The sequence below is a fragment of the Myotis daubentonii genome, chromosome 19, assembly GCF_963259705.1.
Source record: "Myotis daubentonii chromosome 19, mMyoDau2.1, whole genome shotgun sequence".
NCBI classification, from domain to species: Eukaryota; Metazoa; Chordata; class Mammalia; order Chiroptera; family Vespertilionidae; genus Myotis; species Myotis daubentonii.
Window position 1 is genome coordinate 29413703 of NC_081858.1, and position 27808 is coordinate 29441510.

The 27808-nt window shown below is 58.6% G+C and overlaps 1 protein-coding gene across 2 annotated transcripts; it reads right to left on the minus strand.

Annotated features, from left to right (window-relative positions):
* Nucleotides 1-627: 627 nt before the first annotated feature.
* POLE (DNA polymerase epsilon, catalytic subunit) lies at nucleotides 628-27766 on the minus strand. 2 transcript variants are annotated; one of them, XM_059675863.1, is made up of 49 exons: nucleotides 27584-27766; nucleotides 26574-26715; nucleotides 25697-25777; nucleotides 25309-25353; nucleotides 25064-25156; nucleotides 24624-24778; nucleotides 24349-24490; nucleotides 24162-24242; nucleotides 23203-23310; nucleotides 22782-22892; nucleotides 22440-22525; nucleotides 22051-22170; nucleotides 21568-21700; nucleotides 21365-21478; nucleotides 21080-21292; nucleotides 20764-20871; nucleotides 19753-19881; nucleotides 19577-19679; nucleotides 19348-19494; nucleotides 18888-19033; nucleotides 17900-18048; nucleotides 16796-16888; nucleotides 16511-16655; nucleotides 16215-16372; nucleotides 15694-15889; nucleotides 14667-14881; nucleotides 13778-13880; nucleotides 13395-13475; nucleotides 13165-13287; nucleotides 12631-12843; nucleotides 12210-12416; nucleotides 11866-12009; nucleotides 10509-10649; nucleotides 10158-10311; nucleotides 9978-10084; nucleotides 9634-9810; nucleotides 9331-9554; nucleotides 8943-9163; nucleotides 8516-8720; nucleotides 7970-8143; nucleotides 7082-7207; nucleotides 6052-6184; nucleotides 4963-5161; nucleotides 4029-4160; nucleotides 3693-3886; nucleotides 2532-2732; nucleotides 2095-2220; nucleotides 1555-1644; nucleotides 628-1421 (listed from the first exon to the last, which is right to left on the minus strand). In XM_059675863.1, exons 1-49 carry the CDS (start codon nucleotides 27643-27645, stop codon nucleotides 1308-1310), a joined length of 6864 nt encoding a protein of 2287 aa, XP_059531846.1. In that variant the 5' UTR covers nucleotides 27646-27766; the 3' UTR covers nucleotides 628-1307. The 2 variants fall into 2 exon arrangements, with proteins under 2 accessions (XP_059531846.1, XP_059531845.1); XM_059675862.1 differs by having other exon boundaries at nucleotides 4963-5164; nucleotides 27584-27765.
* Nucleotides 27767-27808: the final 42 nt, after the last annotated feature.

Sequence of the window (27808 nt, forward strand, 5' to 3'; positions counted from 1 at the left end):
CCCCACCTCCTCCTGCACGTCTCCAGCATCATTACCAGGAAGCTGTTAGCCCCCCCACCCAGACCTAATCTGATTTGATCTCCATTTGGGGCTGACGTGGGCTCCATCCACCTTCCAGCCAGCGTCAGGTTTCTCCTGGCCATTGGGCCTGGCCCAGGCCCAGGCAGGCGGGTGATATCAGGGGCCAATGCTGCCGTAGACAGCGGCCTTCCTTCCTCCCAGACGGAGCAGCAGCGTGCAAATGAAGTTAAACCGGCTGAAGCCCCCGGCCCTCCCAGGAGCCCACCTTTTGAAGTTTCTGAATTTGCCGCCTCACCATCTGGGCATGTTTTTTACATGGGATGGGCGGGTTTTTTGTCCTGTCCCCAGTCCTATTTTGTTTAAAAGGTGCACAGAGCTCGTCTTATGTTCTGGGGCTGAAGACAGACGGAGGGAGATGCTGGCACTCGGAAAGGCTCTAGGCCAGGGCTGGACCCTGAGCTGGTGCCCTGCAGGGTCCCAGGTCAACCTGAGCTGAGGAACAAGAACAGAACCTCCTCCACCTGACAAAGGTGCTGCTTCCTCTCTTCCCCTTCCCATGAAGGAAAGAACCTAAAATCTTGTGGGTGAAAAATTATTTTTCCGAAGTCCAAGAGGTAACAGATGCTGTACAATCCATGATCAATGGGTGACCCCCTGTGCCAGGCCTCCTCGGGGCACAGGTAGGCTCTGAGGGCAGGTGGTGTGGTCAAGCTCCATCTGAGAAGCCCGGGCCCAGATGAGGGGACCACCTGACGCAGACCCCACCCCCCTGACCAGGAAGTCTCCACAGAGAAATCCAAGCCCAAGTGCAGAGATGCCAGCCGCCCAGGAACCTGCTGTCTGAAGATGCCAGGTCCCCAAGGGCTCAGGGCCCGATTCCTGGAAGTGGCTGCACCCATGGGTGAAGCCGTGGAGGGCGTCTCTGAGGTCACAGTGCCTGGGAGCAGAGCTGCAGTCTCCCACCCAGGTGTCCCTTGCCCCCTCCCCCAGGTTTGGCTCAAACAGAAGGCCCTGAGGGCAAAGGGGATGCAGAGGTGGGGCAGGAGGGCCAGGCCCTGCAGCAGCAGCGGCCACATGTGTTTGTGCACGAGAACGACCCATCGGGCTGCCCTGACCAAGGCTGGGACTGGGACCCAGGTGGGCCACTTCCTGCTCTGGCTGGATGGCTGGTTTGGGCCAAGTGACCCTTCCCTGAAAGCACCCTGAAGGTCATTTTCTTTGGTGCCGAGTCCTGGAGATGGTCTCCAGCTGGGAAGCTGGGGCAGAGAGGGGACAGGCCCGCCTTGCTAATGGCCCAGCTGGGGGTTCTTCTGCAGCAGCCACTCCAGGGTCTCCATGAGGTATGACATGCCATAGTGCTGGGCAATGTTCCGGAAGATTCTGATCTGCTCCATGAAGACCTGCAGAAGAACCAGTCACCATGAGACCCAGTCCCAGAGGAGGTGCAGGGATGCGGGCCAAGGCCCGGAGCGTAGGGAGAGAGAGGTGTGGGTGAGGGCCAGACAGGCAATGGCCAGGGGCAGCTGCCCAGACCTTGGTGTGGATGGTGAGGGCGAAGCCGCCCGCACAGCTGCAGTACACGGACATGTTGGTCTCCTTCACGCCTCGGCACTTCAGGCAGATCTGAAATGAGGAAGAGCCCAGTCAAGAGCTCCACGCCCCCGCCAGCCCCCCCACCTGCACCTCAACTGTGGATAAAAGCCAGACCGCACAGTGGCCTCACCTAACATCCAGCTGCTTCCCTGCCCTCGCTGTGGGCCCACCCACCGGCCACACCAAGCGCCGCTGTTCCTGCCCAGAACCCATGCCTTCCAGTCCCCGCATCAAATGCTGAACACCCCGTCACACACACACACACACCCCCCACTGGTTCTGGACCCTCATCCCACTTACACCCTTTATCTTGCCATCTATCTCCCTCCACTAGAAGGGAAGGCCCAGGAGGCTAGCACTTGGCCGCTGTAGGTGCCCAATAGGAGCTGTAAGACTGAATCACTTGGGCTGTGGATGAGGCCTGACCCAACAGGTGGGCATCTCGAAGGACCAGGTTATGACCTGAGACCCGCTGCTCACCAGGTCCTGCAGGGTGAAGGCCATCAGCTTCTTCTGCAGGGCTTCCACCAGGGCCATTTCGATCGCCGAGGAGTCGTAGGCGGCCTGGCAGTTGGAGCAGAACCACTGGGGCAGCACAGCCCCGTCCTGGGCAGAGAGGGAGCAGGTCACCCTTTGCCCACCTCCCTGGCAGTGCCCCTCCGCCAGGCCGAGGGGACCAGCCTTGAGGAGACTGGGGCAGAGCCTTTGTGAGAGGTGAGAGGCGCATAACCGCCTGCGGCAGCTCACTCAGCCCCGGGCACCCTCCCATCACACCACCGTCCTCACACGTTCACTGGATGATGATCCAGCACATGGCAGCCGAGGGCCTTAAGAAAGCTGCCAGGTCCTAGTCATGCCACAGCTAGTGGACGTCACCCACAAGGGAGAGACAGGTCACACAAGAGTGGGTGCTCCACCTGAGAGAAGGACGGGTCTTTGCACAGGTCCAGGTCCCGGCAGAAGTTACAGCTGTGGCAGATGACCTCCGGGAGCACGTAGGAGCGGCAGGGGTCTCGGAACTGGGCCTCCTCCGAGAACTCACCAACGTCCACCAGGCGGAGCAGGTCCCGGTTGAGCTTGTTCACCTGGTTTGTGATGTTTGTGTCCAAAGACAGGACCTGCAGAGACCAGGGCGCGGTGAGGGGGCTCCCGGGCCTCCCGCTGCTCTGTCTGGACTGAGACCGCGTGGCCGAGCACCACCTCACACTTCCTGTCCCGTCAGAGCTGCCTCCTCGGCTGCAGTGGTTCCCTCATGGCCTCAGCTTGGGACTCGGGCTCTGCCTGTCAGCCTCACTGGCTCCTTTTCCCTGAGTGACAGGCAATCCTAAGTCTACTGGAGCCTGACAATCTCACGTGCGAAGTGGCTAATGTCCACCCTCAGGGTGAGGGACTGCCCGGCCCACCCAGGGGCCTTCAGAGCCGAGGGGAAGCCAGCTAACACTCCTGTCTGTAAGGAGGGCTCTCCCTCCCCTAAAGCTCTGCTGCCACTTGATCCTGGCGAGTCCGTCCCCGTGAGATGCAGTGGCCGGGAGGTGACTTCATGAGCAGCGAGGCGCCTGCTTGTCCTGGTCTGGTAACAGTATTCCACCTTTGATTCCGTCTCCTTTCCCAAAACGGCATTTGGCATCCATGGAAGCTCTCCTCTGAAGCCTGGGTGTTTCGGGAGCTCCGTGTGGTCCCTGGTTCGTCTGGCCCTCTAGCCCCACAGGGCCTGGAGCACCTGCTGTCTCACCAGTACCCCCAGATCACCCCACCCCGGGGCCTTTACCCATTCGGCCCAGACATCGTTCCTTCCTGGGATCCACGTGTGGCTGCACCCTCCTGGTCACTGTGGTCTTAGCCCCAGGCCCCATCAGAGGCCCCTCACCTTCCCCACTTCTCTGAGCCCAGCTCACAGCACCTGTGCTCCCTGAACTCACCCCCCTCACTGACCGGCCGCCCCCTCACTGGAGCACAGGCTCCAGGAGCTGCAAATAGCTCACACACACGGGCTGTTCAGAACGGTAGGCAGAGTGTTGTGGGAGAAATGCGTTTCTTACTCCTGCCCTCACCTTGCACAGGTAGGAGCGGGGCCTCACCTTGCACACATACTTGATGAACTCCAGGGCAGGGTTATTAAGCACCAAGTGAGAGCCGGGCAGGACAGGAAACATCTCTGAGAGCTCAGCTGAGTTCCGAGAGCCCGTGACTTTCCTCTGAATCTTCTGGGTGATGGTGAAGAAGTTCTGAGTGAGTTCATTTGCCACGTAATCTTGAGAGAAGGTGATCATTCCTGGGAAGAGGGGTGACATGGTGCTGCTCCCACTTGGCACAGTGACGAGGATGCTGAGGACGCAGCTCGGGGACCCCGCCCTGGAGGGGGGGCCAGGGGTCAGGTCACAGGTGTGTGGTCTCGGCAGCAAGGGTGCACTCACCGGGCAGGGCTCCGGCTGCTGCCTGGGCCTCCTGCGACGGCTGGCTGGCTGCCCGTCTCCTCACGGGGGTGCTGCCCGGGGCGCTGCGCCTCAGCTCCTCCTTCATGCTGTGGTACACGGCCACAATGTACGCTGCAGAGGGGGGCACAGGACCTGGAGCTGACGACGCTCAGGACCCAGAGTCCAGGGAGACCCGGTGGCTGGTCAGACCGCCGGCCAGCCTGGCTGAAATGTTGTTACTGGCGATGATTCTATTTGATGCATTTAGAGGAGCCAGAGCCCATACAGAAACGGGAATGATGCCCACGTTCATGCTTAGAGAGCACCATCTACATGAGGCAATTCTCCTCAACCTCCACACTGGGCAGCGACAAAACAAAAGCTCAACTCCGGTCAGCACACCAGACCCACATGTTTCAAAAGAACTCGACAAAGTGAGACTCGGGACACGCAGATAAAATATAAAACAAGCACAATGGAACCACCTCAGCACCTTGTGACCATGTCTGAGTGCTGAGCTTGGCAGGCTCGGCAGGAACGGTCCTGCCCTACGACGGGGCTTGGAATGATGGGCGTTGCAGATATGTGCTTCATTTGTACCTCAGTCTGGATAATCTGGTTTGTAAACACTAAACCTTAGACTATTTAGACCCAAATCAGTGACAAGAGTTCCCAACAGCAGAAGCTCAGCCTCAGAGCCCAGAGGCTGGCAGTTCATTCAGGAAGTGCCCCGTCTTCCCTACCTGGGCTTTACCTTTAGCTGCCACACGTGCACAGAAATCTTGGGGCAGAACTAGGAGCCCCTAGGGACAGCCCTTCTCAGCAGGCGCAGCAAGAGGGGGAGGCCCTGCACCCCTGGTTTCTCTTGTGAGGCCAACGGACCAGGACCTCATTGTTCCGCGGACCACGCAGCCGTGACAGCTGGGAGGCTCACCTGAGACGATCATGAGGAAGTAGCCCTGGCAGGAGGCTGCCTGTGGCAGGAACTGCACGATGTTCCAGTTGTTTTCCAGCAGGTCCTCCACGTCCGGTTCCTGCCCATCATCATCCTCGCCCTCGTCATCATCCTCGTCCCTGTCATCCTCAACTTCCTCCTCAGGCTCCTCCTCTGCTCTGCCCCCTTTCTGGGGGTCCTGCTGTAACAGTCCCAGCCATGTCTGCCCGCAGCCATGGGATGCATACCCCAGTTGAGTCATGTTGACCCTGGTCTACTGATTCCACCTGGTCTAGCGCCCGCCCCGAGCCAGCAGATCCCCGCAGACTCTAACAGCACGTCAGGTATGTCAGTCACATGCCTGGGGCTCAGCGCACTCACCTCGTGGAGATGGTTCCCACTCCACCCTCCCAAGGGTTCACTCCACGGTTGCCTCCTCCCACCCCCCAGAAAGGGAAGAACCAGCAGTGCCCTGGGCGACCAGTCCTATGGTCCAAGTTCCACACCTCCCGGTCGGCTCCCTACTGCGATGCCCATGCCTGAACAGGTTCCGCTCTTGACAGCACCTTCCAGGTTAACACGGGAAGTCTGATGTCTGCCATCCTGAGCAGCAGCCACCCCTGCGCCTCCGACTACACTGCTTGCACCTCCTATTCTCCCATCGAGCCCACGGACCTCCCACCTCAGCACAGCACCAATGGCAGCCTTCTCCCGCCAGCTTTCTCAGCAGCACGGCTCCCACCAAATCCTCATCAAGGCCACGGGCACAAGTGGCCTGTCCTGGCCAGCTCTCAGCCACCCGTGACCACTGCCCTCACCCGCCGCTGGACTCACAGCTGCCTCGCGCCAGTCGCTGAGCCTTGCTCCCTGCAAGCTCCACTTCCCGCCACATCCCGAGTCCTCTGGGGCCTCCCCTCCCTGGTCGGCCCCGACTCTGGCTGCTGGCCCTGATCCCACCCCTGCTGACTCTGATCCTGCACCTCCTTGTCTGCGTGCTCGCGACCTCTCCTCAGACGCGTGAGCACAATGTGTGGCCAATGGACAGATGCAGACCCCAGAGAATCCCAGCCTCCGGGACTGTCGCCTCACCCGTCCACAGTGGATGCGCGCGGGCACGTTTCCTTTGATGCCACCATAGTTGGAGGGATCCATCCAGAGGAGAAACTCCCAGCACCGAGAGAAGGAAATCGTCAGGGAGTGGAAGATCTCCTTCGAGTGGATGCTGGAAAGAAGCAGAGCAGAGACTGAACCCACGAACTCAACAGTTTTCTCTCTTTTTTCCACTTTCCTTCCTACCCTCCACTGACTTAAAACCCTCAAACTTCCTACGGAAAATGACAGGAAAATGGCCAATAGTAGTGAGGAGACTTCTGCATCTGGGCGGGAGTAACGGGAGGCATGGAGGGCTGGAGAGGCGAGAAGCCTCCCGGGCTGGTCCCAGCTCTCCCCGGAGCCCAATCCCACACGCCTGCTCCCATCGCCACTGGAGAGCCTGCTTCAAGGGCGGGGAATAGTGAGCTCTGGACTAATGGTGCTCTGGCCCTGCCCCCAAAATCAAACTGTTTTCAAGTAACAACATAAAGCCCCAGAACAGTCACAGGAATGCAAAAGCATCTGACACACAAGTCAAGACCCAGTGTCTGGCATCAACAGAAGGTCACCAGTTTGCAGAGAAGCAGAGAAGCAACCCAGAGTGAGGAGACAGGCTGCCAACCGCAACCAGCCCCAACCCCAACGGCGCCGGAGCGAGCAGAGGGCCGGGAGCACTATAGCTGCACTGTGCCCAGAGCTGAAGGGAAGACCAGAAACGGAGGAGACAGCACCACGTCTGAGGGGGGTTTGGGGCAGATGACACAGCACCGAAGACGGGTCAATTTAAAGACTTAACAGAAGTTATCCAGAAAGAAGCACAGAGAAGGAAAAAGACTCAAAAAAGACCCATCTACAGTTCTATTGCTAGTGAAAATCTCAGAAATGAAGGTGAAATCAAGGCTTTGCCAGATCTCCAGAGGCAGGAGACGGACGTGGCTGCCACAGACCAGCCACAGGCTTGTGCCAGGAGCTCGGAGAGCAGACGGCCCAGGACAGAGGAGCTGACTGAGAGGGGCGGTGCTGACACCTGGTGGTGATGTACTCCACGTAGGCCAGGGCGTCCTCGATCCGCCGCTTCTTCGTGCACAGGACGATGCGGTTGAAGTTGGCATAAACGACTGATGACCCCAGGCGCTTGAACTCGGCGATGAGCCTGAGGACCAAGGACAGCATCAACAGTCAGGAGGCCACAGAGCATCCCCGAAGGCACCGTGAGGCAAGGGGATGACCTGAAGCAGAAAAGCCTGGAACGCAGAAGCAACAAAGCATGAAGGTTTCTACATGGAAAACACACCATAAACAAAGCCAAACAGAATCAAGAACAGGAAAAAATGTGCAACTCATTTCATAGAAAATGATTCGTACATAGAAAGAACTCATAAATCAATGAGAAAACAACACAATTAGAGAAAAGTGGACAAAAGATATGAAGAGAAAGCCCACTTGATTCATCATGAGGACTACAGGTTAGGAGCCACAAAAACCATCCCCCCCACCCCCGGTCAGCTGGCACTGTGCCCACCACACAGGAAGGGCTGGGCTGGCAGAGCCATCGATGGAGAGCTCTTGGCCCAGCACCCAGTTAGCACCTCTCCCAGTCGTAGGATCCACCAGCGCGGCAGCAGGGCCGCTTCCTGGGATCACTGCACGGGACGCTCGCAGGCCCTTACGCACAGGCTGTGCCTTGGTTATTGGTAACAGCCCAAGCTCTGGGAACCGCCTCTGCCCACTACCATGGACGGTGCACCTCATGCAGACCTCCAAGGTCGACCATTCAGTCCGACAAGGAGGTCAGAACACCGTGTACAGCCGCTTGTGCAGAAACACAGCAGAAAGACTGTGTGTTGCGCGAACCGGCGGCGGGCTGTGTGATCCCACAGGTGCTGGGCCCAGGGACACAGGCCGGCACACTCACTGCAGAAAGAGCTTCTTCATCATGCTGTGCAGCGTGCGGTGCAGGGCCGGGTCGTGGAGCAGCGAGGACGGGGAACGCAGCCAGCGGTAGAAGTGCATCACCTGGTTGTCGGCGTAGACGTTGCGGTACTGCGTGATCTCCCTCACCCAGCCCACCACCATGCTCTTCAGGATCCTGGAGGGGGAGAGCGTGTTCCCCAGTCACCCTCCCTCTCCAAACCCCACTGCTCAGCTCTCTGCACCCCTTGGACAAGGCTAGCCCTACCACCTCCCCATACACTTCTCAACCCTCCCCACCTCCGTGCCAGAATAGACTAGAATGGTGGGTGTTGGGCGCCTCACCGGCCGGGAGAACCAGGACAGACTCTACCCAGCAGGTGGAGGGAAGCCCCAGTGACAATGTCTTAGCTCTTAGTTTCCCAAAACAAGGGCAGAGGATAAAAGGATTCCTACTGTCCCTTCTCAACCCCAGGCTGTTATTCTGCCTCTGGACAGGAGAGGGCGCAAGAACAACAGTCAGGAGATGCCTGGGGACGCAGCAGGGCACCTGAAGGTGCTGGAGCAGAGGGCTGTCTCGTCGTAGCTGGCGGGAAGGCTGGCTGCCTGGTTGCCGGTGATCATGTCCTCCAGGGAAGCTTGCTGGATCACGTCGAAGCTGATACCCATGCTGTCGGCCCCCTCCATGTCGTTGACGTGGTGAGATTGCAGGATGGTGTTGACGGCCAGGTTCTGAATGTCCAGCTCCACACACACTGCACACAGACACACACCTGTGCACTGACCACCCCAGGGCGTAGAGCCCACTCCCAGCAAGCTTCCCTCAGAAACACTGCTGCTGGTCACAGAGCCCGCCCCGATTCATCCCACACCAGCGTGGTCCAGCTCTGAGGGTCAGCGCTGGGATTCTCGCCACTAAAGAATGGCAACAAACACGACCACCAGCTGCTGAGATCCCTGTAGGCCTCCCCACCCACCTGTGGAGTAGCAGCCTGAACTGTTGATCTCCACGGTGGCTTGGTCCTCAAACTCCATGATGAGGCGGTTGTCGTCGGCCTCCTTCCCGCCCAGGTCAGGGCGCCAGGTAGGGGACAGCCAGAGCAGGTGGTTGTGGCGCTGGAGGTGGCGGGCGAAGAACAGGTCGGAGCCAAAGGTGGAGATGTCCTCAGGCAGATTCCCAATGGGGATATGGAAGTACCTGCACAGGGTCAGGGTCAGGGTCAGGGTCACGGGGGAGTTCTAAACTGGTCTCAGGAAGGGGTGGAAACTGGGGAGATCAACTTGCTGCCAGAGACTGACAGGCCGGCAACATGAAGGTGGGCAGAGCGGCTGAAACGCCAAGCAACAGCCCTATACTCTGCTCACCGGCTCATCTCAAAAGCCTGCGACAGGCAGGTGTCCAGGTTGAGGTAGTGGCGGATCATGCGCCGGGCTCCATGGCGCTGCCAGTCCAGGACTCCGTAGCTGATCTTGTCGGCCACGCGGACAGGCACCAGGGGGAACTCCTCCAGGACGGGAATCTCGCCGGCCAGCCTCCTCAGCTCCCAGTTGGACTGCACGGCGATGAGGGTGGGCCCCCGGCGCTCCTCCTGGGCACAGAAAAGCAAGCAGCTGGGAGGACGCGTTCTGGGGGAGAGGCTCAAACAGCAGCACCCCCACTTCACTCACCTTGTAGGCCAGCAGGAAGCGCTGGATGGCTCTGCAGATGGTCTTCAAGTCGGTCTCAGCCCGCACTTCAAACGTGTGCTTTGGGGGAGGCAAGAGCTCGGGGCCCACTTTCTCCAGCAGGAGGCTGTGCTCGGCCGAGTACAGGGCGCTGAGGCTGGGCATCTGGTTGCTTCGCACCTGAACAAGGGCCAAGTCAGCTCTCCCCCAGCCCCCGCCCCCGAAGGAGGGGTGGTTCCACTTCTCACTCCCCACAGGCACTCATGGGCAGAGGCTTCGGGAACAAGGCGGGGCTAGGACATCCTACCCAGTGGTCTGTCCTCCCATAGCCCTGGACGAGAACTCACAGTGTCCAGCACAAACACGGACGCCCTGCGCTGAGAGGGCACGAAAATGCCGAAGAGTGCCTTGTGGCCGTGTGTGCGATGATACAGGTAGATGTGGCGGATGCTCCCTATGGAGGACACACAGGTCACCTGGGATTCGTGGGAGGTGGGGCCAAGCGGGGCAGCTGGCACACACCATACCTGGTTCCAGGTAGCTGAACTGGGCCAGAGAGCGCATCTCCAGGTGCTCAAGAGTGAAGGTTTCTGCTTCCCAGCCCGACAGGTGCCTCACCAGCTGTTTACTGACCACACACACACAGCCCAGGTGCACCAGGGCCCGGAACAGTAACGGCACCTACAAGGCGTCAGGGTGGGTAGGGCTGAGCGGGGCGGCAGTTGGGGATAGCCCTCTGCTCCAGGCCATCGCTGCAGAAATTCTGTCCCTGGGGTGGAATCCAGTGGCTGCTGCTGGCCTTCCCACGCCCTACGTGGGCTGCTCCCCTCTGTTCCATCCAGCCAGATGCTCGCTCAGTGAGCTGGGAAGGCAGTTACCTGAGTCTCGTACACGCCCTCGATGTCGGGGGCTGAGAGCTCGGTATTGATCTCATTGATGTGCTCTTGGTACATGTCCTCCGGCACCGAGTACTCATAGAGATTGTAGACGGCGTTGGAGCGAGGAAGGACTCGATTCACCTGGGGCGACAGCAAGGACCTTGTCACACGGCACGTGGCGAGGTCTGTTACGCACACACCCCACACAGGCGCACACACATGCTTGTTTAAACAGTCCTAGCACATCTGGTGCCCACAACTGAGGGGTACCCTGTTTCACTCTCCAGAGTGAAACTAAAGCTCGGGGCACAACACAAGCCTCTAAGTCCTCTGAGAGGCAGTCAAGCTCAGACGCAGCAGGTCCCAGTTCGCTTTCCTCTGTCCTCTCCTGGTTTATGAGGGTGCAGGCAGCAAAAACCAGGAGGCCCGGGGGACAGTGGGGTGGTCCTGGTGCAGAGGGAGCAGGAGAGGCACCCAAAGGGTAGAGTATCCTGAAAGCCACAGGAGCTCCAGGCCACCTGTCCCCTCCTGTGCTACGCCCTCCCCGTCTCTCCCCACATCCACATCCTGAGTGCCCAGGGTGGAGTTTCACCGTCTCCAGAAACCTCCTCCCTCACTCCAGCTCCCACACACAGGTCTCTGCTCAACACAAGTGAGCTTGTTCCGCAATTCCCTGTGCCTGGCTGAGAAATGGGCCAGGGCAGCCTCCGTGAGCTCTGGCCGGGGCCGGCTGGGTGCTCACCGACACCAGGTGAGAACCGTGAGGACCCGCCTGAGGAGGAGGCAGAGGCCCCCCCGTCCCCGTCCCCCCGCTGGACCCCACTTATAGGAAATGTCTGCGGTGGGCTCGTCTAGAGGCAGACCATGGCTGCTGGCTGCTGAGGGCTGGGGGAGGAGACTGCTCCGGGGCCTGGGATGTCTCCTGGGGATGATGGGAATGTTCTCAGATAACCTGTGACGTTGGCTGCACAACGGAATATACTGTCAGCAACAGAACTGTACTTGAAGTGAGGGAGCTGCAGCGGGTGAATGACACCCCGTAGAGCTTTAGCACCAGAAAAGCGTATGGAGGCAAAGCTGCCGTCCGACAACCATCTAACCCCTCTCTTCCCTGCTACGTGGACGTCAGGCAGACACGGAGGACGGTGCCCCCAGGACAAGGCACCAGCAGCTCAGCCCTTCACAGAGGGCGTCTCAGTAACTGCTGCAGCATCCGAGAAGGTTCTTAGGAGATGGAGGCTCCAGAATACCTGGCGCAGGGCCGTGCAGCCCACCAGTCTGTATCTGAAAAGCCTGATTCCTTCTGCAGCCCCATCACCGTGGAGACCACCTCAGAGGCAACAGCTGCCTCCGGTACCTTACGATATGCAGTCCCCTCCTCCGCTTTGGGCACCCGCTGGTTCACGTAGAACACCCGGGGGATGTTCAGCTTGATGCAGTGCAAGTCGCTGCCGATGACAGCCCACAGGCGGAAGAGGCCAGCCTGGCTGGTCTCGCTGATCTGAAAGGAAACATCGTACAGCAGTGCGTGTCAACCTGTTACAGAAAAAGCTCAACACACGTGGACAGGCTGCCTCCCAGGACCAGCTGCAATCAGAGGCATGGAGGTCAAGGTCTGCCCTTTCTCCTCCATCCCAGACCCCTTCCTATCAGCCATGCAGCTGCCCCGGGGTGTCCTGCCCTGGGGACGCCCGTGCACACCTGCACGATCTGCCACGGGAGGTCCAGAACGCTGCGGGCAGTTCTTCGCAAGAAGCCCCCCAGCCCTGTGCTGGGCCTGTCTCGCACGGGCCCCGGCTGCAGCCCGCCTGCTGCCTCCAGACGCTGCTTCTTCCTGCGGGCAAGGCGCTGTCGGGCCTGCAGCTGCCACTTCTTCTTGTGGAACCGGAGCCAGACCAGCCACTCTTCCTGGGACAGATGAAGGACAGGTCAAGGGGACACAGAACACCTGCTATGACAACAGACATGCACAGCTTCCCAGTGCCAACCTCCTCAGGGTCAAGACCGTCTCCATGTCCTGCACGGCTCAGCAGGCCCCGCGGAAGACAGCACACCGCGTGGGCCTGACTGGGGTCTGCTCCCTTCGCCCACCGGCCAGCCCAGATGCCCTGAGGCTTCTTACCTGGGTGGTTCCGAGGGCCGGAGGCTGCCCCAGGATCTCCTGCCAGGACACCGTCAGCCCCATATCCTGTGAGTCCTCCTGGCTCTCCCAGAGGACCCGCTTCCTCTTCGTAGCAACGGGGACGGCGGTGTGGGGCGGCTTCTCAAGGCCAAAATCCTCCATGTCGGGAGCACCCAGGCTCTGGGCGCCATCCGGAGCCTGGGCCACACCCACCTGCAACCACCCAAAGAGGACTTCAAACACGGCTCTCTGCAAATCCACCTCTAAAAACCCATCTGAATGGGATAAAGTACTCGGATACAAAGTTACTCATTAAATATTTTTAACCTAAAAACCTCCTATCACCAAAGAACACTGGGAGGAATTAAAGGGCAGAGTATCAAGGTGCACATTTTCAGGAAAAAAAAATTCCAGACACCTGAATGGAAGCATCCAACCTCACGAACGGCAGCACGGGGACTTGGGTGCTGGGTGCCCCTGGGACCAGCCCACCCCACCGCCGCCGCCTCCAGGTCCCAGGCCAGGCCCCAGCACCTGTCTCTTGCCCTCGAGGATGAAGAGCTCGCTGATCTTCTTCTGCTTGTAGACATCGTTCTTCTCCAGTAGTTTTTTGTGCAGCCAGTCGGGGTGTTTGACGCGAGGCACGGGGTTCTTCACCTGCATGAGGTGGGACTCGTCACTCGTCTGACCGTGAGTCTGGGCCACGCTCAGGTTCCCGTGGCTTTTAAGCCACACGGGGGCCTGCTTCCATGGTCTGACCTCACCTGCTGCAGAGCTGCGGGGATGGTGATGATCTTCTGAATGGCGCTGCCCAGCCGCTCGATGTAGTAGTCCCAGTCCAGAATCTGCAGGGACGACGGGCGGGTGAGGAAGGCGGCAGCACTGCCCTTCCCTGCACCTTACTGATCCTCTTGGAAAGTCTGACAAAAGTGCCCATTTCTCAGAGGAAACTGAGGTGCAGAGCTGCACCAGGACCCTGCGCCAGGCCAAGCCTCGGCTTGTCTGACACGGTGAAAGCCTGAGTCTAGCTCCTCTAGCTTTGCCTAAAGTCTATTTCTTCACACATCGCACGTCAGAAAGGGGGACGCCAAGAGTGAAGACTGAGCCGACGAGCCAGCGGACCTGCGGAGAGAAGAGCAGCACTCACCGTCCGAATGTCCAAGTCCTGCAGGGAAGAGCTCTTCAGCCATTTCCGGAGGAAGTGCCTCCTCACCGTGGGCTCTGCCTGGAAGATGGCGAGTGGGATGGCCCTGGGAGACAAGGGGCACAGCGCACACCAGTACACAGTCTTTTACGTGGAAATAAAAGTTCGACACCGATTCTGTAACCTGCTCTCATTTAAAGGTATTTTGTATAAACTATACCCAACATATGTTTATTGTGTCTAGTAACTAAATATACTTCATTGTGTAAAATACCATGGTTTAATAGCCACACCCCACCGGCGGCCATGGGGGCTGTTGCTTGGCCACCGTGAAGAGCCGCTGACAAATGCCCTCACTAAACGGCACATGCGTGTGCACGCACACAGCTGACCACTCCCAAAGGGCTCTTCACTGGGTAACGGACAGGAAGTCCTCTCTTTCCTGGAAGAACGAGCCAGTTTGCGTGTCACCAACAAAGTGAGAGGGCAGCTGGCGGCAGTGCTCGCTATCGTGCAATGTTATGAACATAAAGAAACAGGAAGAAACACCTGTGCGTCCATCACCCAGTCCTCAGACCGCAGGCCCTGCCATTTCCCTTCCCATGAGAACAAGCAGGACGAGGACGAAGCCCGTGCACCCTGCTGAGCCCTCGCCCAGAGGAAGCTGGGTCCTCCTCTCACACGACTCCTATGCAGGGTCCACAACACCTCAGTGTTTCCCACGACCGTGAACTTTGCCAGAGGGTGTGACTGGGCCTTGAGACAGGGCCCATCGTTGCCCACCCTCCACGGACCCAGGTTCTCTGGGCTCCAGGTGGTCGGGCCCAGCAGGCCTTCCTGTCACCATCTGCGGGGTCTGAGACCGACCCTCCCTAACCCTGGAAGCCCTCACCTCTCGGTGACGGGTGAGCCCTCGGGCTTCCGGGAGATGATGTAGCGGCAGCTCAGCCCCGCGTCCTTCACCATCTGGTCTCCCAGGAACTCGGCCAGGCGCTTGGCGGTGCTGATGGACGTAGACTTCTGCTCCCCGTAGTCTTCCAGCTTCCGGGACATGGAGCGGTTCTCAGAGATCAACTCGAACAGCTCAGAATCTGGCATGTTCGCTGCCTGGAGAGAGGGCGGGCAGAGCATCGTGCAGAGTAAAGGAGCGTCCCCAGCTCACCTCACTTCTTCCCCCAGAATCGAGTTTCCCCAGCGGACGAGCTGAAGGAGTGTAATGCTAAGGCTGCCTCACAGACACAGCAGACTGAAGAACCACACACGAAGCCTGGACGTCTGTGCTCCTGTGCACAGGTGTCCCTGGCCTCCCGGCTCACGAGTACTGCATGTGCCTTCCCCCTTGGTGCTCACATGAGTCAACTCTACACAGAACAAGGCATGCCAGGAACCAGATGCCACAAAGCCAAGGGAGCCAGCCAATGTTCCAGAATATTCTACTATTCCTTCCATCCCAAAGCCTCTTCCTAGCCCATCCTGTCGGGGGGAAAGGCATCTGTGCAAAGATGTCTGACGTCATCACAATGGAAAGCGGGAGCCTCCCTGCTACCACAGCAGAGGCCTCGCTCGGGAAACTGACCCACCACGCAGACTCGCTGACATGCAGCACTACAGAGCAGCACAGGCAGTGATCAATTCCACAGGAAGGCGTGTTCAAGACAAGCCAACTCACGTAAGTTGTAGGAACTGTATGTGCATTTACAAGGCCAACCAAGCCTTAGAGATCAAAGAAGTTAATGTGATGGCTGGCGAGTGTTTCTCTTAGATTCCTTTCTCACATGCTATTGTCTCCTTCACAGAATCCTGCCGCTGGACACACTCGGCAAGTCTTGGGATTTCACCAGCATTAGCCCTGAGTTCATCTGTCACTGGGTCCCTCTGCCTGCAGGATCCCTCAGAGCCAGATGGGAGGGCGACCTCACCTTGCTGTACAGCACGTCCAACCAGTAGTCGGCCACCTTGGCGACAGAGCCGTACACTTCCTCCAGGGTGCTGCCCCTAAGGAAGGCCTCGAACACGGATGACTGGAAGATCTTGATAAGCTGCAGCTCCCCTCGGCGCTTCACCTCGAAGCCCTTGAGCTCAGCCAGGGAGCCGTCCTCGTTGAACACAGCGTACCTGGAAGCACAGCGCGCACAGCGTGACGGAGCTGTGAGCTGGCTCCTCACTGCCCTCCTGACCCCACCTCTCAAATCCACACACGTCTCTGCACTGAGGGTCTCCCTCCAACATAAAAATGACTGAAGGCCTGCGCCTGTGGAGCAGAACCTAACAGGTGGAGAACAGAGCTGGTGGCATCCGTGTCAACAGCTTCCCAAACTGAGGCAAAAAGGCCAGAAGACAGGACTGAGGTCTCCCCACCCTGGCTCCTGGTCCATCCCGGGCAGGTGCTAATCGGATCCGTCATTTCCTTTCCTGTGCACTGAGGCTGGGGGGCTCCTACCTCTTCTTCAGCTTCTTGCCTTCCTCCTTAGAGGCTGGAAGGATCATGGCAAGGTAGGGCCCGTCAACCTCGAAAAAGATGCTGTTCTCAGAGCGGGTGACGTAGGTGAGTGAGGACGGCTCGGCCAGCTCCTGGTACTGATCGTTGGTGAAGCCTTCCTGCAAAACCAGACCAAGAGGGGCAGCCTCACCGTCACCAGCCAAACCTGCACATGACCGGGGCTCCCAGCAGTGGACAGGGCCTGCCCAGTCCCCTCTCCCAACCCACGTCAGACAGGCGCTGGAAACCAGGCTCACCTTGACCATGATGTTCAGCATGGCCCCAGGGTAGGAGATGGTCACCTTGGGCTTCTTCACGCTCGTCGTCGTGATGACAAAGTTTTCAGGGAAGCTGTTGGGCAGGACGCACCATATCCCATCTGTGTCCAGCTCCAAGGGCCTCCTTCAGAGGACAGAGAGTGAGGTCACCTGCAGGCCGGACTGTGGCCCGTGTAGTAAGTGGCCCCTGTCAAGTCCTGACAGCAGACGAGGTCCCCACTCTCCGGCTCGTCTTCGCCCGCCTGCTCCCGACTCGGGACTCACCCGATCTGCTCGATCAGCTCCCTCGCCTGGGTGATGATGTTGGCCCCCGTGAAGCAGACGATGCCGGCCATCTCCATGGAGTACCAGCGGGCTCTGGGAAGACAGTCACAGCTGCAGGTGGGTGGGCTCCCCCGGGAGGGTCATCGAGATCAAAGGAGAGGTGGGGAGGGAGAAGGGCACCAAGAAGGGGACTCGGAAGCTGGGCAGGAGGGCTAAGGGGGACATTAGCTCTGTGCTGAGAACCTTCTCTGTTCCTACTTCAGTGTGTTGGGCTCAGCTCTGGAAAGTTCTGGAAGGAGGCAGCACAATGGTTCATGACCTCAGCCTCGGGATTCTCCACACCATCCCCGATGGTCGGTGTCCCCGTGAGCCTTCCCCACTCTCCCAACCCCATGTGCATCCCCCAGCGACTCAGGGAAAACACGCTCGAAGGTGCCCTCAGCAGCTGCTGGCCCACTGTTCTCACACCTCCTGCCTGAAACTCTGCTCCGCTCCAGCCCTGCTCTCTGCCCCACTCCCTCTGCCGTTAAAAAGCAGCACAAATACACACAATGACCCTCCCTCCAATCCAGTCCCTGTGCTACCCACCACTTCTCTTCCTCCCCAGAGCTGCCCTGCTGACCCTTCCCAGGACCTCCCACCTGGTTACGTCCAATGGAGACACTCAGGCCCCACCTCACCCCATCGCCATGCAGCGCCCAACCCGGGAACCCGGGCCCAGGAGGTCTCCACCTTGGGACTCTCCCTCCCTCCGCCCCTCAACCTCTCAATCAACTTTACCCCTTTGTTAACCACGGCTGCTTAGAAATTGACAAATGGCTGGGACCGTCTCCATGGCCTGGTGGTGACATTTTTTAAGTCACAGACATAGGACAGAAACTACCAAACTGCTGTCTCCTGCCCAGGATGTTCAGACGAGCATGCCCAGTGGTGCCCATGCCCCTTGTTACCCCAGACCCACGAGTCGATGTGGCCCTCCCTCCACCTGCCCCAGACCGCTTCCAGCCACACTTCTGTACAGAGGCCCGCAGGCGCCCAGCTCTCCCCTCTCCCATCCTTCAGTCACTAGCTCCACAGCCCCGCCCAGGCCCAGCAAGAGCGTACCCTTTGCGCATGACGTAGCCGTAGAAGGAGTTGAGGATGCACTTGTGTGCCAGCTGCAGGGAGTCGTACAGCACCTCCATGTTCTTGCAGCGCTTGACCTCGGCCGCGTCGCCCGCCTCCACGGCTGCACTGAGCTTCTTTTTCCACACCTGGGGACACACAACTCCTAGATTACAGCTCCCATTCTACAGTCACAGCTACTTCACATCTTGAAAACTTCAAATGTATCGGAAACGTAACAACAAACAGAATGAAGACCGCAGGCACTTCTAGAGGGACACTTGATATTTGGCCATATTTCCTTTATTCCCCGCCCCGCGCTCTCAGCACTGTCACTGACACTGAAGGCTCTAAACATGTCGGCACACTTTCTAGGGACAAGGACAAGCTCCCGCGTAACCGTAATGCTGTTCCCACCAGAGGAAACTTACCACGGACACAACATGGACTCGGCCCCTATGGGGTCTGCACAACCCCAACCCAGGAGCCAGGCCAGAACCACATGCTCAGTTCTCATGTGTCCTGATTCACCTTAACCTAGAACCGCCCCGGGTAAGGCTGGCGTCCTGAAAGGGCTTCTGAACACAGAGACACGCGCCAGGCTCCATTTTTATCTCTTGTGAGGTCAGGACCAGGAGGAAATACTCCATCACAGCAACAACCCGTTGGACACCTTAGCCTCGGGGTCACCTTCACCTCCGCAGACAGAGCCCAGGGCCTGGCAGGAGGAGCAGGGGCAGCGAACGAGCGCACGTCTGAAGAGCAGCAACAGAGGCAGGGCTTCGCGTGGCCAGAGACCCAGGGCTCCCCTGATTCCATTCACTCACCTGATGCAGCCGACAAGCTGCGTCATAGGGATTCTCAAACAACAGAACTCGGACACCCTGACAGGCAGAGCACCGACGCAGGCACTTGAGGATGTGTTTGCTCACCCACGACTGTCTGGCAGCACCCAGCAAGGGCCAGCATCTGAGAAAAGGAGGCCCACCTTGTGGAGACCTTTGAACTCGTAGCGCCTGTCCCGGAAGGCGCGCACCGTGTCCACGTAGAAGGAGTTCTCCCGCTGGCAGATGGTGGTGAGGCGCTCCTCCACCTTGGTCACGTGGATCTTCTTGTACGCCTTTCGGCAGTAATCTGAGGGACAATGGGAGGGGGCACTGAGACTCCACGTGGGAGACAAAGGAAGCCAGGATGCCGTGGAGGCCAACCAACGCAGCTTTCTCTGCAGCTAGTTTATCACATCAAAGAAAGGCAGCCCCCATGTGAGTGGGCCAAACACGCCGAGACCACAGGCAGGAGCTGAGCCCTGAGCAATGCAGGGAAACGAGGAACGGGAACCTACAGGAGGAGCTGGGTCACCGAGGCTTCAACGACCGGTTTAACCGACCGGAGGCCGTGCCGCACCAACACAGCCCAACGACGGCCCCAAAGTTGTGCAGGCCCCTCACCTGCCAGCCTCCTCTTCTCATATTTTGCCTGCTCCTCGCGGGACAGCTCGTGAAAGGCCCGGGCGGGGCCGTCGGGGGTCAAGGCGGGGAACTTCTCCGACTCCAGCTGGTGTTGGATCCGATGGTACTCGCTGCGACTGGCCGGCACTGGGAAGGTGACAGGTGAGAGAAGAGTGTGACAGAGACCCACCGCTTCCTGCTGAGCACCCCCAGCCCGGCAGGCACTCACTGAACTCGCCCCTCCACTGCCAAGCCATCTTCCTCTGGCAGTTCGCCCCCGGCTTGTTGAAGTCACAGGCTGCACAGGTGGCCTCATCCACCATGGCGGAGGGCTGCGGAGGGGACGGGAGGGAGCAGTTAGGGCCAAGCTAAAGAACTCCACCCTGACGCAGGCGTCCGTCTTACCTGCAGGCGGTTCGTCAGGATGATGTTGGGGTACATGGCGCCCACGTCCAGGTGGTAGATAAGGGGACACTCGATACGGTTAGGAACATCTTTCAGGGAGGTGAGCTTGGCCTTAATCTGATCACACACCTACAGAGGAAGAGGAAGGAGGTGGAGGCTGGTGACCCGATAAAAACTGGAGACTAGAGACCGAAGACAGCCCAACACCAGGCCGGGAGGTGCTGGAGGCTTGCACCAACGAGCAGAGCCCGAATGAGGACAGCGTGGCAGGAGCAGAATTGGAAGTGGGAGAAAACTGCTGAATCTGTCACAAGATGTTCCTTGGAACCGATCCTAAAACTGGTATAAACTACCCCCAGGAAAGCCAGTGAACGCGCTGCAGTGCTGAGCGGAGCCCGACAGTGTCGGAGGGATCAGGGCCAGCACAGGGGAAGGTGCCTGGGGTCCCCAGGCAGGTGACACTGCAAAGGACACTTGGTGCTTGTATTTGATGGATTTTAGTCACTATGTCCTACTCGGTAATTTCTAAGAATTTACTGTCATCACTAACAATTTTTTTTTAAATCTTCACCAGAGGACATGCTTAGAGAGGGAGAGAGTGCGCAATATGCATGCATGTGAGAAACATGTGAACGCTCCCCGACTGGGGAATCAAACCCACAATCCAGGTATGTGCCCTGACTGAGAATTGAATTGGCAACCTTTTGGTGGCTGGGATGACATTCAACCAACGGAGCCACTCTGGCCAGGCTACTGTCCTTTTCAAGGCCCCTTAACAACGAGAAAATAAACTGAAAGCCTCCAATAGCTCCTCGCTGCCTACTGAATCCGTGGGCTAAGACCCCTCACGTTCCCAGAGCCTGTGAAGCTCTCCCAGCCAGGAAGTCGGGCGTCGACTGTGACAACTCTGTCACCCATCTCAGGGCCCAAGCACCAGCACACAGTAGGTGCGCGACAGGCCACGCGTGAAGGAACCCGTCCACAGGCGTGGGAACACCTCCAGAGAGTTACCTCTTGGAAGTTGGTGACCTGCTCCATGGGCACCTTCTCCTCTTCCTCGATGGCGTGACGCATGGTCTTCTCCACCCGCTGCAGCAGGAAGTCAAAAGCGGCGGGATTCTGGCGGAAGTGACCGAGAGGGGCACAGATGAGACGGCGAATGCTCTGGCAGCCACCAGCCTACCTTGGGCGGACGGGACGCTGCACTGTCCTGGACGAGGGCAGGCCCGACAAAGGACGCCTGGTGGGCCCGCCAGGGGTGAGGGCTTTCCTTCAGCCCTGGTGGCTCCTGGGTGCCTCTAAGCCGCGGGAGACCCAGGGGGCGCACCATCCTGAACCGGCAGGGGATGTCACTGCGGAACACGCCCGACTCGAGGGCCTCCACGTGGCCGCCCACGTAGGTCTCGGCGTCCAGCACGTGGCCGTCCTCCGTCAGCTTGTTGAACTCCTGCTCCTGCTTGTTGGGGAAGACGATGTTGGCGTGGAAGGCCTGCACCATCAGCAAGGCCTCGCACAGGGTCCCGGAGCCCTTCCGCAGCACCTACAGGGAAACACCAGGCTTCAAACCACGGCCCAGTCCACACAGGCTGCCAGGACTGGGAGAGGCACTGACCTCATCAGGCTCCATGGGGATGATGGTGCACAGGGCAAATATGAAGGGGTGGACGTACTTCATGTACAGGTAGTACGTGGCCACCGCGTCCGACACCGAATACGTGGCCAGAGTCTGAGGAGAGCACATCAGAGATAAGGGCCACGGCATGTCCAGAGGTCCCCCTTGACCCCCAGAGCCCCGAGTCAGCGCGGCACAGGAACCTGGGGCTGCTCGGTGGCCATCCGGCACATGTCCTCGGGGTCCAGCTCCACAGGGTCGTAGCCCAGCTTGGCTTTGGCGGCCGCCTTGAGGTTGTGGCTGCCCACAGGGAGGTAGCTGTCCCTCTTCACCCACCTAGAAAGGAGAGCAAAGGCCAGAGGTGAGTCTGAGACCAAGTCCAGGAACCTGTGGAAGGTGGCAAAGCTGGACATACACAGCAAGGTGCAGAGACCTAACAGGCACCCCAAGATCTGCACCAAGACCCCACACGGTGCAGGCCCCTCGTGAAAATCACTCACATGGATCCAGGTAGTTTCACAAACACACCTGCAAATTCAGGAGATGCCAGAGCCTGCAGCCGCTGTCCTCAGCGAGGAGGGCTGTTCCCAGAGGCTACCTCCCTCCCTCCCAGGTGTGGACAGGCCTGCACCCGTGGACGCCCTCCCGGGACACTGACAAGCTGCCAGGGGAGCGGCGGAACCTACCTGAGGCAGTCCATGTGGATGCACTGGGGCGCCTTGTACTCCCCTTGGCTGTCCTTCTGGAATCCGATCTCCTGGTACATGCTCAGTCCGTGGGCAGCTGCTCTGGCCTCCACAAAAGGCCTAGGGACCAGAGAGGTTGGACAAGCACTTTCGGGTTCGTCTCTAATCCCCTCAGGGACAGGTAAGACTGCCCCCAGGGGATGCTATGCTACCCCAGGAGCTCCTCACACCGACTCCTCAAATGCAGCACCCTCCTGCCCCTCCCCTCCCACTTTTCCCATCATTACCATCTCAGCATACACTTCAGCAGCATTAGGTCTATTCCCAATTCGTGTAACCTGCCCTCCTGAACACTTTTTAGTTTTTCCCCAATTAGACATTAGACTCACCAGTCAAAGAAGTCCCCATTGTAGGTGACCATGATGGTGGGTTTGGTCTCCTGCACATGTTCAAACCATCTTTGGATGAGATGGGCCTGAATTCAACACATCAGGCACTCAGAGGGTTGCTTTTCCTCTTTCAAACTCCTTCCAAGCACCTCTCCCAAAGGTCTGGAAAAGCAACCTCACGCAACCCTTCATTAGTGCCTGCACATGCGTGAGGCTCACAACAGGGACCCCAAGCCCAGAAGCTGCTGCTCCGATTGTAGGCACGCCGAGGCCTCAGAAGGGTCAGCATGCCTCTCCTCCCACCTCACCACAGCACCAGCAGCTTCCCAGCGACACCTCTACCTCGTCAGGCTCATTGAAGACACAAAAGGGCCCTTCATACTCCGGCTTGGGGGTGAACTCAAAGTCCTCAATGTCCTCGGCCACGATCTCCCTGTTGGTGATGAGGTAGCCCTGGAAGTTCACCAGCAGGTGCGTGTGTTAGATACAAAGCTGAGCACACCTCTTGGCACTCGGCCCAGAAACTCAGACTACAACAACCTGAGCAGCACCGGGAGCTGCTGAGCGTCCACACCCTGAGAGTCAGACTCCCATCGGAAGGGGGAGCGTGCTGGTGTCAGAACAGCCTGCTTGCTCACTTCCTTGGATTCCACTCACTCATTATTCACCCAAAACTGTGAGTCGTGGGGTGAACATTGTTCTGGTTTGGGACCGACAAGGTCCCTATTTCCGGGGAGCTCACACTCCAGAAGGCACTGCTCACCTGGCCATCAATCATATAGGAAATCATCATAATCTGGTCAGTCTCAGCATCAGGAAACTTGAGGGGCAGTTTGGTCGTCTCAATGTCAAATGCCAAAACCACAGGGTCCTAGAGGGACAAAACGTAGCATGAATCGGCCACAGAACACACGCACCTTCAGCTGCTAAAACCAAGAGGCCAGCTGCCACCGGGAAAGGCTCCCCAAAACGTGGAACAGGCATCTGGGGCTATCTGGCCCACAGCAAGGATTCCACACCCCCGGGTGGAGTGACAGCCAACAATATGAGAAAAGGCTAGATCGCAGGAAAAGCCTACGACCGCACAACACCCGAGTCTCAAGGCTCCTTAAAGTGCATGACCTCATCCAGGACGAGTTGCTCAGTGGTCAGAGCATCGTCCAGATACACCAAGGTTGCAGGTTCAATCCCCGGTCGGGGCACATACAAGAACCAACCAATGAAGACGTGAGTAAGTGGAACAACAAATCATTGTTTCTTTCTCTCCCGTCCTGTTTCAAAAAATCATAAAAAAAAAAAAGCATGACCCCATTTTGGCCTTCGTGACAACCCTGACAGAAGACTGGCTCAGGGCTGACGTCGCCATCTTAGATGTGAGAAAACATGATCGCAAAGCTGTCCTGAGCCAAGGCCTTCGTTATGAATCCATTTTCACCACATCACTCGCTATCAACTCCCTGCGTGGAAGCTGAGGTGCTCCCTCCCACACTCAGATCCAGCCCAGCTCACACACACATCACCCGGGGAGACACAGGCACAGGTGAAATTATACTCGAAGCCAGAAACTGACCTGAAAAATGACTAGTCCACAACTCCTTCCAGAAAGTATTTAGGAAAAAGAAGCCAGCAAACCTCTGAATCAAATTCACCTTTCAGCACTGAATTAGACCTCTCCAAAAACCCATGGGAAACTGGGATGGAGGAAATGCAAGCAGCACTTACGGGCCGTTCAACCAGGTCATCTCGGCGGGTGATCTCCACCGGCGAGGCGCTCCCTCGGTGCCTGACATTGTACCAGTGCGCCTGCAGGACGGGGAGCCCTGAGCTAGAGTTCTGCATGTTTTCATGGATTTTCCCTTCAGTCCCACCTCCCGCAGTTGGGCATCACCCATGAGCCATGCCCACGCACCACGTGGATCTTCAGGTCGATGGAGAGGCGGATGTGGTAGGGCACGTCGTACTCTCGCATGTCCACGATGTTGTCCAGTTGGTCCGCAATCTTCTTAGAGGTTTCCTCTTCGTCCATAATCACACTGCCCCCTTGCAGAACACTGCGAGAGAGCGAGTGAGAGAGAGAGAACTTAATTGCTGAGTTTTCCCACCTCCCATCCATCTTGTCAATTTAGGAAAAATGGGAAAGTCCTGTGGGCTGACTGGCTGCTCTGCCCACAGGAGGAAACCTACCTGGAGAGCATAGCCGTGTAGGTGTCACTGGTGTGGCCCTGCTCCCGGTTCTTCCTCACGGCAGGGGAGATCTCCTTCCTCACTCGGACAAGGTCCTCCACGGTGTGGAAAGACAGCTTAATGTAATTTCGCTTCAAACCCACCAAGTGATTTGGCTGCAGAGTGAAGAGATCATGCTTATGAGTTCCAGAGAGGACGGATTTTATTGGGGAGAGAAAATAAGGGCAGGATGACTCAGAGGTAAATATACTTGTCAAAGAGTTGGCAACTCCAAGCACCTTGTCCAACCTTGCCTGTGGGACCAACGTCCAGGCGTCAAGGCCCCATCATCGGTACCTCCCCACACCCACCGGCGCCAAGCTTGGCCTCCTGCCAGGTCACTGCCGGCCGGCAGAGTGGGCCCAGCTTGACATACCCTGGAAGGTCTGAGGGACACTCACCAAGTCCAGATCCTCTTTGGGAACGGTCTCTACTTTAGCAAGTTTACCCTGAAACTTCTTGGAGAGAAAAGACGAAACTTCTCGCTCACAACCCTAAGCCAGGACCAGAAGGAAGGCCTCTCTGTTAGTAAAGCCCATCTCCTTCCCTGCGGTCCCTCCAGAGGCCTCTTCGTTCCCAGTCCCAACGTTCCCCCAGAACAAGGAGGCACAGTTCATCGGAACTGACTCTCAGGGGCCAGAGTTACCTTTCTGGCCGCAATGTAGAAGTATGGTTTGTAGGGCAGCGCCACCTGCAAGAGTCACCAACCCGTTCAAGGGTGATGAGAGAGGAAAAGGGAGAATGGTGAAGAGAGGCTGCCAGACCCAGTGCACCCGGCCTTGTCACATAGGAGAACCGGGGCCATAGGGATTTAGGGCTGCATGGCCCCGCCCCCGTTCCCAGCGTCTCTCAGCACAGCACACCCTCAGTGGGCGCTGAGGCGCTGCAAGGGCCATGCTCCCGATGGGCTCCAGGCAGCGGCACAGGGAGGCCTCCCAAGCCTTGCAGCTGCGGAGCTAAATGAACGCTCGTCATTCTCAGCTCAGCGGAGCCTTGTCAGAGTGGGGCGCATCTTCTTGGTTTCAGGGGCTCACCTTAAATCTGCTCCCATCGTCTTGAATAAAGTAGTAATCCACTGCACTGACCAGGCGTTTATCTTCATCTAAAACCTCAGTCTGGGAGAGAGTCAGTATGGGCATGAGGTTATCCTCTACACTGGGGGGGGGGGGGGGGGGGGGAGTACTGGGTCTTGCGCTTGCCAAGGCATTATGGGTGAGTTAATGAAATGCTCGACCAGCCCGAGGCAATCTGCTCAGTGGATAGAGTGTTGGCCTGCGGACTGAAGGGTCTCGGGTTCGATCTGGTCAAGGGCACAGGCCGGGGCTGTGGGCTCGATCCCCAGGAGGGGGCGTGCAGTAGGCAGCCAATCAATGACTCTCTCATCCATGTTTCTATTTCTCTCTCCCTCTCTGAAATCAATAAAAATATATTTCAAAAAAAGTTTGACCAAATACAGCAGGCTAATTTTTTAGCTGATAATTTTGTCTGGTCCACGGACGACGTCATACATAGCCAAATGGCCCTTGGCAGTAAGGGGATCCCCACCCTGCTCCACACCGAGCCCCTTCCTCCTGCTCTTCATGAACCACACACCCCTCCCCTGTACCCCCTCCCCCCCACCCCACCCAACTACACCACCCGCCCAGTCACCAGAACCAGCACAGCAGCCTCCCGATGGGGATCTCTCTCCATTTCTCCCTCATCCTTGAAAGTTATACTCTTAACCGTCCCCCCCCATCTCCTCAACGTCTTCTATGTTAAATGCCCGAAATGTTAAAAAGTATAAGACCTACAAGCCCACCTCCACTGTGCCACCCAAACAGGCTCCCACGCCAAGCGCACCCACCCTCAGGCAAGGGCCCCGGCACCCCGAGGGCGTGCGGGGGAGGAAGTGGGGAGCCCGGTGCTCACCGGGTGCATATTGATCAGCCAGCCCGTCTTCTCCCCTGGCTCCTTGAGCCTCTCAAATCCGAACCGAGAATCCATCTTATCCGTCCACTGACTGCGCTCCAGGCGCTTGAGTGCCGACACAGAGGAAGAGGCGCCATCGTCCCTGAGCGGGAGGGAGGAAGGACCGACCAACACTGCAGGTGGGCACAGGCGTGGCCACAGGGAAGGTTTGAGGGGCGGGCGCTGTGGCTGTAAAAGGGCAGCAGGCGGGATCCCTGGGGCAGAACTGCTCTGTTTTGATTGCGGTGTAGCCACCAAACACATGGTGTGACTGACAGCGCACAGCGCACAGCGCACAGCGCACGCGCGCGCGCGCCCGATGCACTGGCCGCCACACCCGCTCTAGCGATGCCAGATGTTACCACTCCGGGGAATTATCTCAGTAAGAAGTTGTTTGTTTAAACTTATTTCTGAGATGTTAGTCCCCAAGTTTGTTAGTTTGTTTCTTGGCAAAATGGGATCGGCACTGGCTACTATAGGAGACTTTTCCATGGGTTTTATCGAGAGAAAACTGCAAAGCGGCAGCACAGAATAGCGGGATGGACTGGGTTCTGCTCCTGCCCGGACAAGCGGGCAGGTGAGCCCCGGGCGCCGGGCCGCGGACAGGGCTCCTGGTGGGCAGCCGGGGACATGAGCAAAGTGGACATTAGCACGCGCTCCGGCGAGGCGCCTCCTGCACCGCCCGACGCGGGACAGGCTGCGGCCGGCGGTGAGCGGACGAGCGTCTCCCCCCGAGCCCTCTCTCCGCGCCGCACCCCCTTCGTCCCGGCGGCTCAGGCGCCGAAGACCCGAGCAGCCGCAGCACAGGGAGGGCCGCCCACCCGCTGGACAGCGCCTCGGCCTCAGGGAAAGAGCCGCCACCTCCGCGACGCCCGCCCGTCCAGGGGTCGGACGGCTCCGCCACAGCGGCGGCCCCGCGCCCGCCCCGCCCCCCGAGAGTCCGCCGCCCGCCCGCCCGGGGCGCCCCTTACCGGCTGGTCTCGGCGTCCCCGCCGGGCTCCGCGTACCGCCGCCCGCTGTTCCTCAGCACCATCGCGCCGCCGCCGCAGCCTCGGTGAAACTTGGCGCGCTCCCACCACCTCTCGCGAGAGACCGGAAGCGCCGGCCGCCCAATCAGGAGGCTCGGCGCCGAGCTCCAATCGCCGCGCGTGCCCGCGGGGAGGCGGCTCCCCCAGGGCTCGGGTGCGGAGGGCGCA